The 17,337-nt window shown below is 43.8% G+C and overlaps 1 protein-coding gene across 1 annotated transcript in view; it reads right to left on the bottom strand.

Moving 5' to 3' along the window:
• Nucleotides 1-1,133: 1,133 nt before the first annotated feature.
• The window catches only part of BDNF (brain derived neurotrophic factor), a 31,158-nt gene continuing 14,954 nt past the window's right edge, over nucleotides 1,134-17,337 (bottom strand). The window contains exon 2 of the mRNA XM_010710698.3: nucleotides 1,134-2,482. Coding sequence (XP_010709000.1) covers nucleotides 1,721-2,461 — 741 coding nt within the window. The 5' untranslated portion in view covers nucleotides 2,462-2,482 and the 3' untranslated portion in view covers nucleotides 1,134-1,720. The remainder of the gene's footprint in view (nucleotides 2,483-17,337) is intronic.

The raw sequence follows: 17,337 nt of genomic DNA, 5'->3' as shown, positions 1-17,337 counted from the left end.
CTTCACAGGAGATCATTACAGGGGATGATATTTCAAATTAGCTTTGGCCAGCTTGTAATTAATTTTCACAGACAGACCGACTAATGCAGATTTCTCAATAGTTATGTCTTCTAGCATTCCCCTCTCTGCTCAAGCTACTTTGTCTAGAGGGTTTACAAATACAGCATCTATCTTTAGTGAGCTCACTAATGAGCTATTTCTGCCTCTCCACCCACTGTATCCAGATGAAGTGCTATGCCCAGCTCTGAAGCTTACAACCTGCCTTTTTGGAACTACTTCTGTCTAGCTCATTAGAGCAGCAGCACAGGGCCTCGTAAGCACGTCAGAACCTGAAACGTTAAGCCAACTACTCCAGCCTTTGCTCTTCACCTACTTTTAATGCCAGCTCTTGTTTCATGAAGGCTGACAGCAGCAGCAGACACGCACGTTAAGTGTTGACTGCCTCCATCCCTGGCTATCACACACAGGACTCTGGGGCTAGCAGACATGCTCTGGAGCACAAAGGCTGTGTGCACCACGCAGGGCACAGCTTTCCCTCTACAATCTGGACAGCCTCGGTCAAATCAAAACACTTCCTCACCACTGAACTGACCAAGCTCTCCGTGCTGCTGACCTCCCTCTGATTCACTGGGGAAGGTTTGAGACCCTATTCTATTGACACCACTGCCAGGCTTCACTATGATGCTAGATCCAAGCACAGTCATATTACACTGTTATCGTTGCTCTCAACACTCCATAGAGTATTTTCTACGTGACAAGCTCCAGCTGTGTGCTGACTGAAATATTCTGAAGCTCACAGTCAACTTTCTTTGAGAGAGAAAAGGGGAGGGGACCCCAAACACAAACAAATATGGTATAAAGAAAGGCAAGTCTCAAAAGACAACGACTTAATAAAAAATAACCCAGCAAAGCATGTTGACAGACAGTTAACTAAGTGCTGCCTTTAAGCCTGAAGTTCAACAATGTGAAGTGGAACATCACCATTCTTTTTCAGTTGCCTCTGTTTATTTATTTATTTTTATCAGTAGTAGTCGGATTGCTATTGCAAACACCTTCACAACATACAAGAAACAAATTTGTCTTTAATCCAGAATAAGGTAATGTGGTTTTGTTTTTTTTTTTTTTTTTTTTCGTTTTTCCCCAAATCTGATGGGAATTCAAAACTAAGAGAAACAGTAAAACTATGACAACAGCACCTTGACATTGTTTTAATTCCAACGCTATCAGAAGGTAAAAGCAGTAAACATATAATACTAACAGGAATAAAGATACTTACTGTCTAAAATGTAAACGGAATGTTTTGGTTCAATTTATTTTTCTGAAAGAGGACAGTTTGTCATCAATTCACAATTGAAGCAGCATGCAATTTTAATCTTTTTTTTTTTTTTTTAATCTTTTTCTGTTTTCAATTCTTGGCAACGGCGACAAACCACAACGTTATCGAGGAATGTAATGCAGACTTTTTAGTTTGTTTGCTTTTTTTCTTTTTCTTTTTTTTTTTCCTTTTTTTTTTTTTAATTTGTGCGCAAATGACTTTGACTTTTGTTCCCTTTCAGGTCATGGATATGTTCAATAAATAGATTGTGGAATCACTGTACTGTATAAACTTCAGTTATACATGCAGTCCATAAAATTATTTTTTTACTGAATAATTTACCCTGTTATGTATATATACAAATAGATAATTTTGTCTCAATATAATCTATACAACACGAGCCCACTATCTTCCCCTTTTAATGGTTAATGTACATACACAGGAAGTGTCTATTCTTATAAACCGCCAGCCAACTCTCTTTTTGTTATCCATGGTGAGAGCTCTCACGTAAGACTGGGTAGTTCGGCACTGCGAGTTCCAGTGCCTCTTGTCTATGCCCCTGCAGCCTTCCTTTGTGTACCCCTTGGGGTTGCATTTGGTCTCGTAGAAGTATTGCTTCAGTTGGCCTTTAGGTACTGGGACTTTTTCAAGGACTGTGACGGTCGCACCGGACATGTCCACTGCAGTCTTTTTCTCCGCCGCCGTTACCCACTCGCTCGTGCTGTCACAGACGCTCAGTTCCCCACGGCGAGCTGGGTCAGAGTGACGCCGGACTCTCATGGACATGTTTGCAGCATCCAGGTAGTTTTTGTACTCCTCAAGCAGAAAAAGCAGCGGGGGTTCCAAAGGCACTTGACTGCTCAGCATGACTCGGGATGTGTACAAGTCCGCGTCCTTGTTTTCCTCACTGGGCTGGATGTCCTGATCCTCATCTAGAAGCTCCTCTATCACGTGTTCAAAAGTGTCCGCCAGCGACGTCAGTCCTCTTGAACCAGCGTTGGGCCCATTAAGGCTTTCAAGTGTCCCGTGGGTCCGAAGACCTGGGTAAGCCAAGCTGCCTTGTCCTCTTACACTAGCTTCTTTCATCGGGGCAGCTTTCATGCAACTGAAGTATGAGATAACCATAGTAAGGAAAAGGATGGTCATCACTCTTCTAACTTGGTGGAACTGTTAAGGACAAAAACAAGAAGAAAATTAACTTCAGAGGAACAAAGTTATCGAAATTCACCTAAACTGTCAAGAGACATTACGCTTTTCCCGCAGAGATATACTGCATGCATGCAGCTGCAACTCATTATCAGCGGAGAAGCATACTCTGGTACAAAGGTGTTTCTTCAATTTAGATTTCCAGATAAATCATAAACTTGGGCAACATTGATAACAGTGAGTCAGTTCGTATGTGCCAATGTCTTGCTGTGGTAAGTATTAGATCAGATACTACACGAACTCCTTATTTACTGAATGATTACACCTATTTCAAGTAATAACAAGAGCAGAACTGCTATTTAGCAACATAGCGTTTCAGCATTAAAAGGCAGCTTCACAAGCGTGGAAGGCAAGATTCCTCTTTCAAGTGGAAAGGCAAATATTTGATTTAAAAAAAAAAATTATTTATTTATTTATTTAAGATCTCTCTATGCCAAAAATAGTTAAATCCACAAGAAACAGAACAGCACCAGGATAAATTGCATCTGTATTTTAAAAAGCAATCCTCAAAGCACAGGAAGAGGCCATACACCTCTGAGGTCTCACCAGGTCAATCCCTCAACTAAAAGTAGAAGGTATGTACACAAATATAGAACAAGAAAATGATGTAGGACTGTGAGCTTGTCACCCTACTAAATTGGAGCTGGAGAGATTGCTTGCATCATGTGAATGCCATGGGAAGGACGCACTGGATTACAGCACTGATAAAGTGCTCACTACACTGAAATGACAGCCCCAGGATCACTGTGCTGTGTTTCCCCAGAGCCTCACATCAGCTATCCTCAAGTGGGCAAAGCACGTATTTTAAGCCCAGGGCTCCCCATGAAAACTAACAGCGTTGCCAGGCCACACCACACCGCCATATTTGAACAAAGAACAGCTTGCCTTGTTTCTCACACATTCTGCCTCCAGTTCTGGATCACGTTAGGGGCCATGCCTTGAGGCTTATCAGTTGGCTTGGCTCTTTCCTCGTTGAGCACAGAGGGACAGCACCAGCTAACAGCGTCAGCAAGAAAACTCCTCACCAGCTTTGGGATTGGCAAAACTCATTCCTACCAGGACTCCAAACACTTTGGGCTTGCACAACTGCAGCTACTCACGTGTTTTGCTAAGCCTCCATGTTTCTCAGGGTAGAAATTGTTTCTTCCTGAAGAACGGAGTACGTACTTAGGATATGATCACAACGAGAGCCCCCCAAATCCTGCTGTGACACAGAGCTACGCTTAGTCTGATCCCAAGTGCTACTACAACATCTATCATGTGTCCAGTTGTTATATTCCCCTCCTATCTGCACTCTCACCAGTTCTGCTTGCTAGAAAGCAATGGCATTGTTCACATTTTTGAAGCAGCAGCTAATGCTTGTTTCGTAGCTTTTGAAGTTCACTCGGAAGTACCTCATACTTGGCAGCACTCACTGGAGTAAATGCTATTTCTGTTTGCCAACAGGGTGCTATGTAAAAAGCCTTACTTCATCTCCTGCAAATATGCTATGGGAAACTAGTACTCCTAAGACTCCACCGTGGAAAGACAATCAATCACAAAACACACAAAGAAAATGAAATATGTACTAGAAAGGCAGTGCCTGACACGTGGGTCTCAAAGTCTACTTAATGAAGTGAGGGGAGGGGGGGTGCAGGGAATGAAAACCAATATTTATTGTGCCCATGCCCTCCCCTCAGCTACTAAGCCAAATTCTGGCTAAGAATCGCCTCCTTCCCAGCACAGCTTCACTTTCTTGCCTCCATCTCTTTTCCTGTTTAAAAGTGTTACTGTGGCATAGATTTATTAAGATTAAACAAACCTGACATCTGTGACTCACAGGAACACAGTGTTTGCTCTAACCATGCAGAACATTAATATTTTGCATATTTTTCATCCTGGGATTTTAAAAACACATTTTACAGGGAGCAGTATCAGATTTCTTCCTCAAAGGGAAGAAACAGACACTAGAGATGATTTACCACACAAGGAAAAAGGCTATCAGTCTTCCGTGGTCAAACGTGGAGAGGCATGACAGGAGGGAGACAGAGAGGTTTAGCTAGCATAAAAGGACAGAGCCAGTGGGAACAAGAATCAAACATTCCCTCTTCTGAGAATTCTCAGAATTCTTTCATATAAAAGCAAAATTAAAAAAACCCACAAGCCCTACTGCATCCTCTGACCACCAGAGCACTGAACATAACACAGATCAGGCGGCTCCTAATCAAGTCGTCATTATTTTTATTAGAGTAGTGCCCAAAGGTCCCAGCCAATATCTGGACTCTAAGGACTGATTCTGGCTGAGCACATAGGACCCAGAGGGCCGTCCAACGTGACAGCAGCAGGACACAACACAGGCGGGACCGAGGCAAGCACAGAACAAACAGGAGCTTGCATCCATCACTTAAGTTTGCCTGTTGGAGGCTGAGTATTTGCTAAGTTAAGCCAAGGATACAGCGATTCCTGGAACAGGACACGTCCTTCCCTATTATCACTGAACTGTTTATTTATGATAGTAATGAACTTGATAGGATCCAGAGAGTGACTAAAACGGCAGAACTTCATTTGAGAGGAAAACTTGAAAGGAAGACAATATATGAAAAGCAGAGAGGTGCAGAGAAGCTCCATCAGGAGGCTCAGCATCCTCCAACTTGTTGGCTGGTCACCAGATCTAGCAGCATTTTATCTCAGACATTAAATTAATCCTTCCTTAATTGGTTTTGCCCTCCATTTAGGAGGGAAACTGCTGTCAAGCTTGATCAATTCACATCCCATCTGATGATATCTGACTGTCACTATGATAGGTACTATGAAAAAGCACAACTAGTCTCTGAAAGCCAACAACTTTGTGACAGACATATTATTCACAAGAAAATGCGACCATCTTAAAAGCCACCCTTTTCCCTCCCACTTATATCAATAGAAAAGTATCTCAAAGCATGGTTTAGCAGTGCAGACACACGGAATATCATTAGCAAGCAAACACACAGATACATCTTTGTATAAGAGTTGCAGACTAAGCTGAACAGCACAAGCAGGACATGAGAATATTCTCCTTTACCTTCACAACGACTAGAGCAATATACATGGTCCTCAGGTTTGCCAACAAAATTATATTGACTAAAATAATTAAACTTCTAGGAAGCATCTTCATTCTAAAGGCCATAATTTCTGTGAGAAGTTGCTCAGAATCTAGTAGTTTAAGATAGTATGGCAGATTAAGACAAATCTCATTTTGTGGATAGGAACAGCCTGTGAGCTACTCATGAACAGACATGGGTGTGCATGATTTCAGCTCTCACTTAGTGAGCAGGACTAATATCCCAGCGCAGCACTGGAAACAAACTGGACAGCATCTTCCAGTCCTTTTTCTTCTACTCCCCAGCTATCAAATCTTTATTATATTGCAAAGATTAAAGGTACTGGCTGTCTTGTTGCAGTAGGTGCCTTACAAACTCCAAACACTGACAGATTGCATACACCCCTCCAACCACAAGGCAGGGACCACATCACCTGCGTGGAAGTGGAAAGGGGTTGGAACACAGGACAAATCTGTACTTTCCCATTTTCCAAGCATGCTCCTGCTGAACATCTATTTAAATAGATGTATGCTCGCTGCCTTGAGGCTCAGCCTTGAACAGCTTCCTCGGGTCACACAAGATGCCCGTCAGAAATGATGCTTGAGACCAGTTCCTTGAATGCTATCCATTCTCATGGCTGCCAGAGCATCCTTCCTCCTCTAATGCAGCAATGAAGCTGAAGCAATGAAAACAGGTCACCCACCACGGACCAGATCTCAGAAAGACATGACCTAGTTTGTACTTCAATAAAGTCCATACAATTACTAGCTAGAATAAAGGCACATAATTGTGGCAGCAGTCTCCACTAATGGGAAGGAGGCTTGTTAAATGAAGGTCATGTCAATTACAGCTAGTTTACATATGCAGTCAATTACTTAGCTGCACTGTTTACTTAGGTATTTAGCATTTAATGAGAATTCACCAGCTAATTGTTTCGTTTCATTATTTTCAGTTATTTTAAGCAGAAATCTAATGGCTTAACAGGTTCTATTTCCAGCAAAGAGACCCGAAGAACAACCGTGAACATGAACTTGCCTTTCTGCATCCTGATATGTGCCATGAAAGTTGAAATAACTTTCAGTAGTGAATAGATTCAGAATCCTTTCATCTCCAGAAAAGGAGCACGCAGTGGAAAGTCAGATTAGCAGCAAGATAATCATTTTCTGCCTTGCCATTTTCTAAGACCTTTACACAGAAGTTCAGTTTACTAAATAGTACTGAATGGCAAAGGCACGAGTTCCTGCTCTACGCATCATTACTGGAGTGTGTGAACAGACACCAGAATGGGATGCATGTCAGCACATGCTTTACAAAGATTTAATGTACTGAGAACAAACAGCATTAACCTTTAATACATGCATAACTGGCTGTCTGACGCACTACGGTTATCCTCACAGCTATTCATGCCAACTATATAATTAATTTTTATTACTGAAAATAAAGCACCCCCCACACACACACCTCTCATGTACACATACACAGGCACACCCTTGCCCAATTTGTATTCCTTAAGTTGCTGCTTCGTGTCAGAAAGAACACACTTTTTTTTTCTTCCCCCTCCTCACAAACCAAAACCAACCCAACACAACTTGTCCCATCGACCAGAGGTGGGAAAGAACCCAAAGAAAATAATACAGGATACCAATGCCACAACATAACACCCTTGATCTTTGAGTTACGCATCAGTTTCCTACAAACATTCCTCATACCTTTCTGGGTGCTCAAACAACAACACAAAGGGCACACTTGCTGCAAAACACTCAGAAGGAATTCAGCTGCTCTTAACATGAGCAGACTAGCCAGGCTCCTCATTACAAGTGTGCCTGCAGTTCACTTGGCAAAGCACAGGCCTGAAGGAGTTCCCAGCAGGATTTCTGTCGGCCAGATCTTGGACCCAAGCTGCCCACACCAGGAAAGAGGCACAATAAATTCTGGCAGTATGCACAGGCGAAGGAATAGCAGGCCAGGCTCACAGATGGTATCAGAGCTTTCAGAGAGACAACACCCACAGAAGAGAGCAGATGTGCACTATTTTTATGCATTTACAATGGGAATTGCTGGGAGAGCCCATGGCGCACACATTGCTTTTCCAGCTGTTTGTAGCATCCCACACAAGGGGCACCTCAACTGCACAGGGTTTGTGATCTTCACTGTAAACAAACTCAGCTCCAAAAGGGGACTGCGTGTTTGCCACAGCAAGCTATACAGGGAAAGCCCTCTTCAAATAGCAGCTACCAGCAGGTTTATGCTCACCAGGAGTAGCATGGGTAGGGTAACATGCCATCCATACTCCTATTGCCATACCAGAAACACCAGACAGCAGGGACAAGACTCCCAAGTCCGAGACCTTAGCATCAGCAAATTCCAATTTGAGAACTCACGTCGCTTTCCAAGCCTGAAATCAAGCTGTTTTAGAGAATTTGCTGTGATACGTTCATGCCATTTCTACGTTCATTCAGAAGTAACATTACATGACTTATCTGAACTTTGAGCTCACCTAGACAAGACATTATCATATAAAAAAATCTAAACCCACATAAAACAACTAAACAAAAAGCCAACCACAAAACCATTCAATGAAATTATTACTCCCTGCCAAGATACTATCCAGATCCTCCACAAAAGCAAATAATTACAGTTCTCCAAAATCATTCACTCCAATTTCCACTAGAGCTTTATGCAACGCTAACACAACCTGCACACGAAAGAACATGAGGGCAGAGTCTCAGACCTCGGTGCAACACCTGTGGTTTGCCTTCCATTTTACTATGGCTCTTTGGTATGCAACACTGTGCTGAATCATCACAGGATGATGCTATTCTGCCAAGTACATGCACGAAGCTCCCACTGAAGTTGAGGATAACTGGCATTTGAAAGCAGGAACAGAATGGAGCACATTGCAGGCAAACTAGCATGAGTTGGATCCTTTGTACTGTGACATGTGTCCAGCAGCCCTCCAACAACCCAGAAGCTGCTGTACCAGTTAAGCTCGCATCTTACAAGCGCCCATAAACTTCTGAACAGCATGGAAAGCATCCCACGCACCCATCAGCTCTGTTGCAAGTGGCAAGTTTCCTAGGACCTACAGAAAATTAGGCACTCAACGTGAACGTAAGAGAAGCTCAGCCTAGGAAAAGCAATGGTTAAGAAGTTAAAGCATCAGACAGTTGCCCATGGACAGTGCCTCCTCTACAGCAAGGCCAATGCCCACTTATTTTGCAAGATACGTACCTTTGCTGAATCCCTGTCTGTGTGTGGCATTGCTGTAAGGGAATACCTTGCTTTGAGCCATAGTCAGTCCTTGAAACAAAGCTGATCAGCACTGTGATGTGTATGAACCAGAAACTGGAAATGCCTGTTGTCAGGCTCCTGACAGGTATTAACAATATGCCTGCTTCGCCAGTAGTGTTATCAGTCATCTTTTGGCTGCCTGCCCTCATGTGCAGACTTTTCTCAACACATGCTCAATCCAGTTGTTAGCACAGCATCTCTGTGGAAATATTTTCCCTACATGAACAAGGGATACAAGGTACCAGAACACCTACAAGTACTGGAATCCAAAGCTACACAAGAACTAGCAGACCAGGAGGAGAAATCTCTAAGTTCACAAAGGCCACCCCAATACATGTTAATGGAATAATGGACAGCTTCTATTTAACTGCCATTATTTTATTTAAACACCATCGGATGGGTCAGCAATCTAACCCATCTCACCAGGCAGCCAGCCCTGCACCTGTCCTGCTGTAAGAACTACTTTATCTTTGGAGATAGCACTGCGTTGTGAAGTTAACGTATCAGCATAACTACTGAAAACCCTGTGGCGAGAACCGCTGTCTTTGCCATTGATACTTTATTTTGACAATGCAGCACATCACAGCTTTCAAAGCATTGTAATTTTCAACCTGTTTTCCCCCCTCCGTGTGATTTCATGTTGAAACAAGACTTCTGCTATCACTGTCGGATTCTCTGTTCGTAAGCAACTTTAAAAATTCGGGGGCCAGTTTCAACTAGATGTAGAGGGATACAAGTTTCATAGGCAACACTACTTCCACAGTCCTCCAAGTGGCAAGCCAGTAGCTGAGACCACCCAAATAAGCTTTCCCCTCCATCCTTAGTTAGGCAGGCCTTAATGGCACAGCTGCCAGGCAAGAAGAGAGCAGCACACGAGTTTACCCACCTACGTATTTACAACACTGCCTTGTTGCTTCCACTTCGAATTTTGTATAGGAAAAGAGTCTGGAGTTAGTTAGAGGGGGTGAGGAAGTGTCAGAAAACATCTCCAGATCCAGACATCTATTAGAACACAAGGAAAAAGAGAAGTAAAACCTGCAGCCTTGCAGGAAGAATTATCAACCTCCTGCCTTTTCACAGTTGTATAATGGTGTAATCTCTTGCCCAGAGGAGTATTACACTGTGACTTGCGTGAACGTGGCACATGGGCATTAGGTTGTTCCATCCCCCCAGATTAAAGTGAAGTTTACCTGATTGATGACTTCTCACACCAGTCATTAGATTGGTGGCATCGTGGGAAGTTATTCTGATGAGAGCTGCTGAGGCTCACTCAAGCAGTACATATTCCAGCAGACCTAATTCTGGCACACACAGTCACTGCCTGGTATAAATCCACAGCGCTCTATTCATAGATTTGTACCAGCTGTGAAGTTGGCCTAGCATTTATGCGGTCGTAAAATCAGATGGGGCCATCACCTAGACTATAGCTAATATCTATATCAGAACAACGTGCAACAGGTTTCAGCAGAACAGCTTCCACACGCTCCCGACTCCCCAAGGATACGCGCATATTTAGGATTAATTACACTTTAAAGAGGAAGAAAGAAAGTTTCCTAGGTGTGCAGCCTTGCTCCCCCCCTTCCCCCACCAACATAAGCACACAAATAGCCCAGACATGCCTATAAACAAAAGTATGCAAAACCCAGGCCAACACAATCCAACTTCCCTCCGCTCCACATCAGGGTGTTTTGTTTCAGATACTCACACCCCCAACAGAACAAAGCGGTTCTGCTGCCAGCGTACAGTCCTCACTGTGAGAGCCCTTAAGCTCCAAAGGGTGGGCTCATAGATGGGATTTCAGTAATTAGACATTCCTCTATAAAAACTTCAATACCTGTCCCTTCACATAAGCAGATCCTGCTGCCCTGCAGGGAAGGAGAGCCTCTCCTCAAATAGCTGGGAGTAGGGGGAGGAAGCAAGAAGTCAGAGAAACAAAATTACTCAGTCACTCTGTAGAAAGCAGCTAGCTGTTCTCCCTCCCCCAAACCTCTCCATAGCATTGAAGATCCTCAAAATTACTATCCTATCCAAAATAAAACGCCTTATCATTCACGACCAATAGATTTACATGGGGAGCGAAAACCTTGGAGAAGTTGAAAGAGAAGAGAGACCTGGTACTTACACTGCTGAGTCTCCGGTCGTACAACACTTCTTACAAAACAGACTGTCAAAGCTTCAGAAGTGCTTTGCAAACACAGAATCTCAGCACACTTAGGTGAGGAGAAGCCACATTCAGAATCCTATTTTCCTACTGGGCAGGCTGAAGCACATGACAAAACTTAACTTTCCTCAGGTGGCACAGCAAGTCACTGGCGAAGCAGAGAACACGGGAGCTCCTGCTCCCAATCCCTTGCTTCAGCCCCTACAGAGCTACCATCACCCTATGCATCATTCACATATTTTGCAAGTCTCTCTACAGTAAATTCCGTATCTAACCCAGAAAGAGGCAGGGCAGCTGATTAAAACCTTAGGGATATTATTTAGAATACATATGCTAGCTCACTTCCATCTGTGTTGTTAATTAGTTCCTGACCGTAGGTTAAATGTAGGGCATGTTGTCACGAGCCTAAGGTGGGGTGGCAGGACCTCCTGCCATTGCCATATGGCTTTTTGTTTCTTCTTTCATTCTTCAGCTTTGAGCCTCATGCTTCTAATTTGTGGGCTCAACCGTTGTGTAACAAACAACAAGAGAAGGTAGAACTGTTTCTGTTAATGCAAAAATATTATTCACCACCAAAACCTCTAAGAGGTTTGACTTGAAACGCATCGTCCAGAAGCTGCTTTTACCCAAAAGTCTGCTATGAAAGTCAGGAAATAGCTATTCTCGTGAAGAAGTAGGTATTGACCAGCCCTAGAAATGCAAAACAGGCAGCTTGCCAGGAACCAAAGGTCAGCCTTAACTTGGATAAAATAGCAATGAGCAAAGCCATCCTACACATGATACATCCAGAAGCTCCTTCTAGAGGGGGGTGAAGCCCTATAGCAGGCTCATCGTGATGATAAACAACAAAAATGTTAAAAGCAAAACCTACTTCTGTACACTAGCAGTGACACCTCCACAAACGCATCTTTTTGGTAGGAAACACAAAAGGCTCAGGATGGTCCTGGTCAAAGCTGCAGGTCATGCTTCAGAGTATGTCTGAACAAGACAAGATACGCAGCGCATCGACAATTCTCCCTCAGTCATTTTTCAGAGAGCACAACTTGAATAGTAACAGCTCTGGTGATGGTTTGCAACTGAACAGTTGCTCCAGAGTGTTTATCTTACAGTAGAAATCGATGTTGATTAATACGCTTCCTAGCTGCCACTGCATAGCTGGCCTTTCATTAGCCAAAGGCTGGGAAAATGATTAGTGTTATTTCCAGACACGGGGCTTCCACAATTTTCCTAACACTTCCAGGAGTCACAGCAAACTAAGAGAACACCTGCGCTGAACAATTCTGATTAAGAACCAGCTGACATGAGTTCATGCTGGAGGATTACAGAACTCGGGACGTCTCACTCAGGCTCGTCAGACTTGGAGATAGACCTCTTTGTAGGTGTTGACCTCTAAGTATTTGCTTCCTAACTCCTAATGGAGGTGTGCGAAATTGACTGACACATCCTTTTCAAACAACCTTGCTCATCATTACTGCTACTTTTGCAGTTAAAACTGCAGAGAAGGGCTGCACTAAGGGCAGCAGAAATTAATCATTAATAGCAAGTGAAAAAGAGAACAGGACTTGAAATGAGTCTTTCAAGGAAGCCAGCCTTTAAATTCAGATGCCAATCATGAGCTTGTGAGGGGGAAGCTCATTTTCAGACTTTATGCTAATCATTACATCAAATTTGTGTTGCTGTAAGCAGATGCAAAGAAGCACCTGCTTATCTTTATCTTTGCACCATTTCATTGGCAACAACTTGCATCCACCATCCCAGTATCCTGTTGTTGTAACGAGATGTTGAACAGCCTTCTTTGCTTCCCAGTAAAAACAGCCTTTCTTCACCAGTCTGCAGGATATTAGATACCAAAAAAGAAAAAAATTGTGACACTGACATAAACCATTACACTTATAGCTCCAAAAGCAGAAATGAAGAACCTTGGTAGTGTTTATATCTCATTTTGGTTCAATCCATTAAAAAAAATAATAATAAAAGGCAATCGTGATGTTCAGCAGCAGACCTACCCCACCACAGTTTCCTGGCACAGGTTCTGGTTAAGTCACCCTTGCCAGCTTAACCTCGTTACCAGCTTTGCTTCCCCCTTGGACTCGTGCTGGTTTTCAGTACAAATTCTATCAAACAGCATTTCTCTCCTGGCATTTAAAGCTCAAACTGGATTATCAACTCAAAAGGAATGTAAATACCAAGTGAACATCCAAGTCTTAATGCAGGCAGCCAGCAGGCAAAATTATCTAGAAATACCACAAAACTCAGTCCCATCTCTCATCCCATACAGTTCTGTACTGTGGTGGCAGCAATGATGAAGAGTAGGTTGGTTTCCTTACTAATCCAGCCCTTGAATCAAGTTTAGATTCCATTTCTTTTTGTTTCAGTCTATCAAACACTGAACACACTGAGGGAACCATGTTCAGCATAAGGAAAGGTAAACTAAACCATATGTATATTAAATGTTGCACCAAGCTTAGAAAGTAAATGGCATAACAGACTAAGGAATTCAGAGATCATAACCTTTAATTCCTCGATCTAAGGAAAAAAAAAAAAAAAAATCACCCTGCATTTCTCCAGGATCTGTTATCTTTAAAGAAAGCAGTGTTTTGATCACATTAGATAAGGCATAACATGTGCTAGAGTTGAGAGGAGATTATGTTCAACTCTTTTATAAGATACAGGATTCAGCAAAATGCAGTAAAGTAAAAGGGACTCTAGCCCTGTTCTTATTATTACAGCCTTAACTGCAGCAACATGCTTGGAGTCTTTCACATGCTGAGTTAATAAGGAGCATACAACAGCACTTTGCTGAGTTTCTCAATCATTTCCCAGAACCTTCTTGCTATACTACATGTATCTAAGTGCCTACAAGCCTACTTATAGCCCGCTGACTGTGGAAGGGAGGCAGTTTGGATGCCAAACTTCAGGTGAACAGAGGGTAATTTTATACAAATTAGAGTTTGGTACAAAAGCTCTCTCCCTGTAACATATGAGGCTGCATGAACAGTCCACAGTTGCTTCCTTACTTGAAAGGCAAACGCTCCTGTGCCACAGCACCTCAATTTCCCAAGGGACAACTCAGTTCCTACATACAGAACACTTATTCTGACCTTACACCAACAGATTTAAAGTATTCTAAGAAATTACCAAAAGTACCACCTGGAAAGATAGGCAGTATGTGTAAGCAATAAAGGGTTTGTATTTTCCTAAGTTGCACGAGTTGGAAGTTCTCAGCTCCTACCGATGTTTGCTTTCTAACCCTGCTGGGCATTTTTGACTGCTGGAAGTCCACAGTTATTTTAAAAGCCCATAAATAATTGCACATGAGATTTATGGACCAAAAAAAGGCACGTTAACTGTCCTTATGACCAGTTCCTGGGAAACTGAGTAAGGAACAATGCTTATTCTGCTCTCCCAAATGCAGTCTGCTGTTGCTAAAAAAAAAAAATAAAATAAAATAAAATAAATAAATAAATAAAATCACCTACAAAACATACAAATAGGGGTTATTAGCAGCCAGGCTCATTGCATCTGTCCAGGCACAGAGGAAGGGCCAGCCATAGCAGCGTGTTGTGCCACAGATCTCTAGGTGGCGGTAGCCGCTCAGATTTTAAGATACCAAGAGATGCTTATCTCAAATTTAGCAACCAGTATTCCTCCCATCCTCCTAGAACTGCCTTTCCTAATTTGCAACGTGACCCCCCCCCCCTCCTCCCCTCCCCCATTTCTTCATAATTTATAGTAGTCTGAAGCTGAGTCACAAGGATTTCTGCGTTTTCCTAACCGAGCGCACAAGAAAAGAAATGAAGTGCCAAAGTATTGAGGTAATTTATAGCGTAAAGCATCGAGAGTTTCTAGTCGATCAAAGGACTCAGGGAAACAAACATAAGAACAATCATGCCTTCTGTTCTATACAAATGCCACGGCCAGAAATAACTGCCCTAATTAACTGGTTTCAAACTGACTTCTCTGAAAGATAGGAGATTCTTACTGAGAAAAGCATACCACTGCTACAGCCTTATGGCAGCTGTCACTGGGGCATGGAAATTCACTAAGTGAAGCTTCCTTTTGCTTTCTCGAGTTGTCCACGGCACTCATCTTCAGACAGCTGTATCCAGTTGTGACGCCTAAATTACACCGTAATGGGACCTTCTGCTACCATTACTACCAGGGTTACTGCAGGATTACAGTCACGTCAAATCAGCATCATCCCAGCCAGCTCCCAAGTTCTAAGTGGTAAAAATTCGGTGAGGTGATGTTGGCTTTTCCTTTTGTAAGACAGCTGACTATTACGTGGTATCTGTGGAGTCTTCAGTACTCCAGGCTGCTCCGATTAGCTGGTGATGGTTGCAGTTGAGCGCAGCAGCTGAATTCTACTGACCTACTGTCAACTGATAATGGGCCCTGAAAGCTGAAGAGGAGACAATATGATATTGACCCTGCCTACACTTTAGGTGCAGGACTATTTGACCTGTTCTGCACGGAACAGAATGAAAACAGCACGCGACAGCTCAGAGCCTGTACCTGTAAGCAACATGGCCAGAGCAAGCACGCTGACCACAACACAATGGCTACCCAGTTTACACACACTTGTACCTCCCAAATTAAAACACTGCATTCTTCCAGTATACGCTAGTGTTTCCAAACCAAGTAGCACGAGCATTTATTGTAATAACATGCAAGTCTAAAGCAGAGTTTCCAGTGCTGCCTAGCAAGATCTGTTTAGTTTTTGTACTGAGGAGCTCTTGCCAGGGACCAGGGCTGCATGAACGGCGATCCCTGCCCCACACAACTGACACAGCCAGCATCAGCACAGGAAACAATAGGAAGCAGCCCCATCCCAGCTCGTCCGTGGGGCAGCCTGCTCAGCTGGCGTCCGTGCCACCTCCTAATGGTGTGTGGTGGGGAACGAGGGCGTTATTACACACTTCTTGCTTGGAAACAAAAGCAGGGGGCTGTTGCGTTACCACATTTCAGTAACACACAGAAATAGCTCCGCATCAGTGCTTTTCAAAGGGTGTTCGCAGCTAAGCACTAGCAGGAATGCCAGTATATGGACTGATCTAAGAAATGATTGAGAGTTTCCTAATTAAGCAGCAATTTAGCTATTCAGGAGGAACCAAGTGCTCACAACATACGCTTGAGTGCAGGTCAAGACAAGTTTGTAATTAACCTATTAGAAGCACACATCCCCTTCTAGTGGAGCCTCCACCGGCTCACACAATGCCTAACACAAGATTTCTGGCACAGGCACACACCACGTTCTTAGAACAACATTTCAGCCTTTCACACGAGCCAGGAAGGCAGACGAGTGAATGGCTCATCTCGAAGCAGGCTCACGCACGGAAGCAATGCGATGGTCTCACCCTGCTCCTCAGGAGCTGAGTTTTTATGCCTGCTCCCTGGCACACAGCTATTACTGAGCTGCAGATGCAATGTGCTCTGCTTCCCTCCCTCCAGCAGTGGAGCAACAGTTGCAGCAAGTACTAAGGGCAGTGCACAGGCTTTTAACTGCAGCTGCTTTCACTTCAGCATCGTCACTAAGCGCAAAGCTTTAAAGAAGAACGGATCCTTCTTTGCCACTACACCCTTCCACATTTTAATGCATCTCTGGAACGCTACACTGCATAGTATTCCAGTGTTCTGTAGTACTACAACACCATGCCTTTGCTTTTAGAAGCACGCTGCTTGAAATCGAACTTTCCCAGATTAGCCTCTGAGATAGAAAGTATTTCCCTTTCTCCACCGCTATCTCCCTTATCACATCTGGATTATTTTGATGTGGTGTCCACTCTCCTCCTGACCCGCTTACCCTAATTTCACCACCCCGGAGCGCCAGGCAGCAGCCCAGCACGCCAGTGGGCTGAGCAGGCAGCACGCTGCTAACAAATGGATTTCCCCAGCCGAGGTTCAATGGAGCTGAACATTAAGCAGTAGTACTACAGCGGAAAATTGCTGCCTGGTACAACATCCTGCAGAAAGCCTCTGAACTTAGCAATTACAGAATCACAGAATGGCCAGGGTTGGAAGGGACCTCAAGGATCATGAAGCTCCAACCCCCCCGCCACATGCAGGGCCACCAGCCTCCCCATTTAATACCAGACCAGGCTGCCCAGGGCCCCATCCAAGCTGGCCTTGAACACCTCCAGGGATGGACGGGGCATCCACAGCCTCTCTGGGCAATTCCCAGCCAGCAAGCAGCCGAAGCTGCCGCCGGCTCCTTCCAGGTGCATCCAGCGAGCTCGGGGGCAGGACAGCGGGACAGCAGCCGGGGCCAAAGAGGGAGAGGGGCTCGGCTGACACGACGAGCTCTC

Source organism: Meleagris gallopavo, chromosome 5 (assembly GCF_000146605.3).
Source record: "Meleagris gallopavo isolate NT-WF06-2002-E0010 breed Aviagen turkey brand Nicholas breeding stock chromosome 5, Turkey_5.1, whole genome shotgun sequence".
NCBI lineage: Eukaryota > Metazoa > Chordata > Aves > Galliformes > Phasianidae > Meleagris > Meleagris gallopavo.
This window is presented reverse-complemented; position numbering and strand designations above follow the sequence as displayed.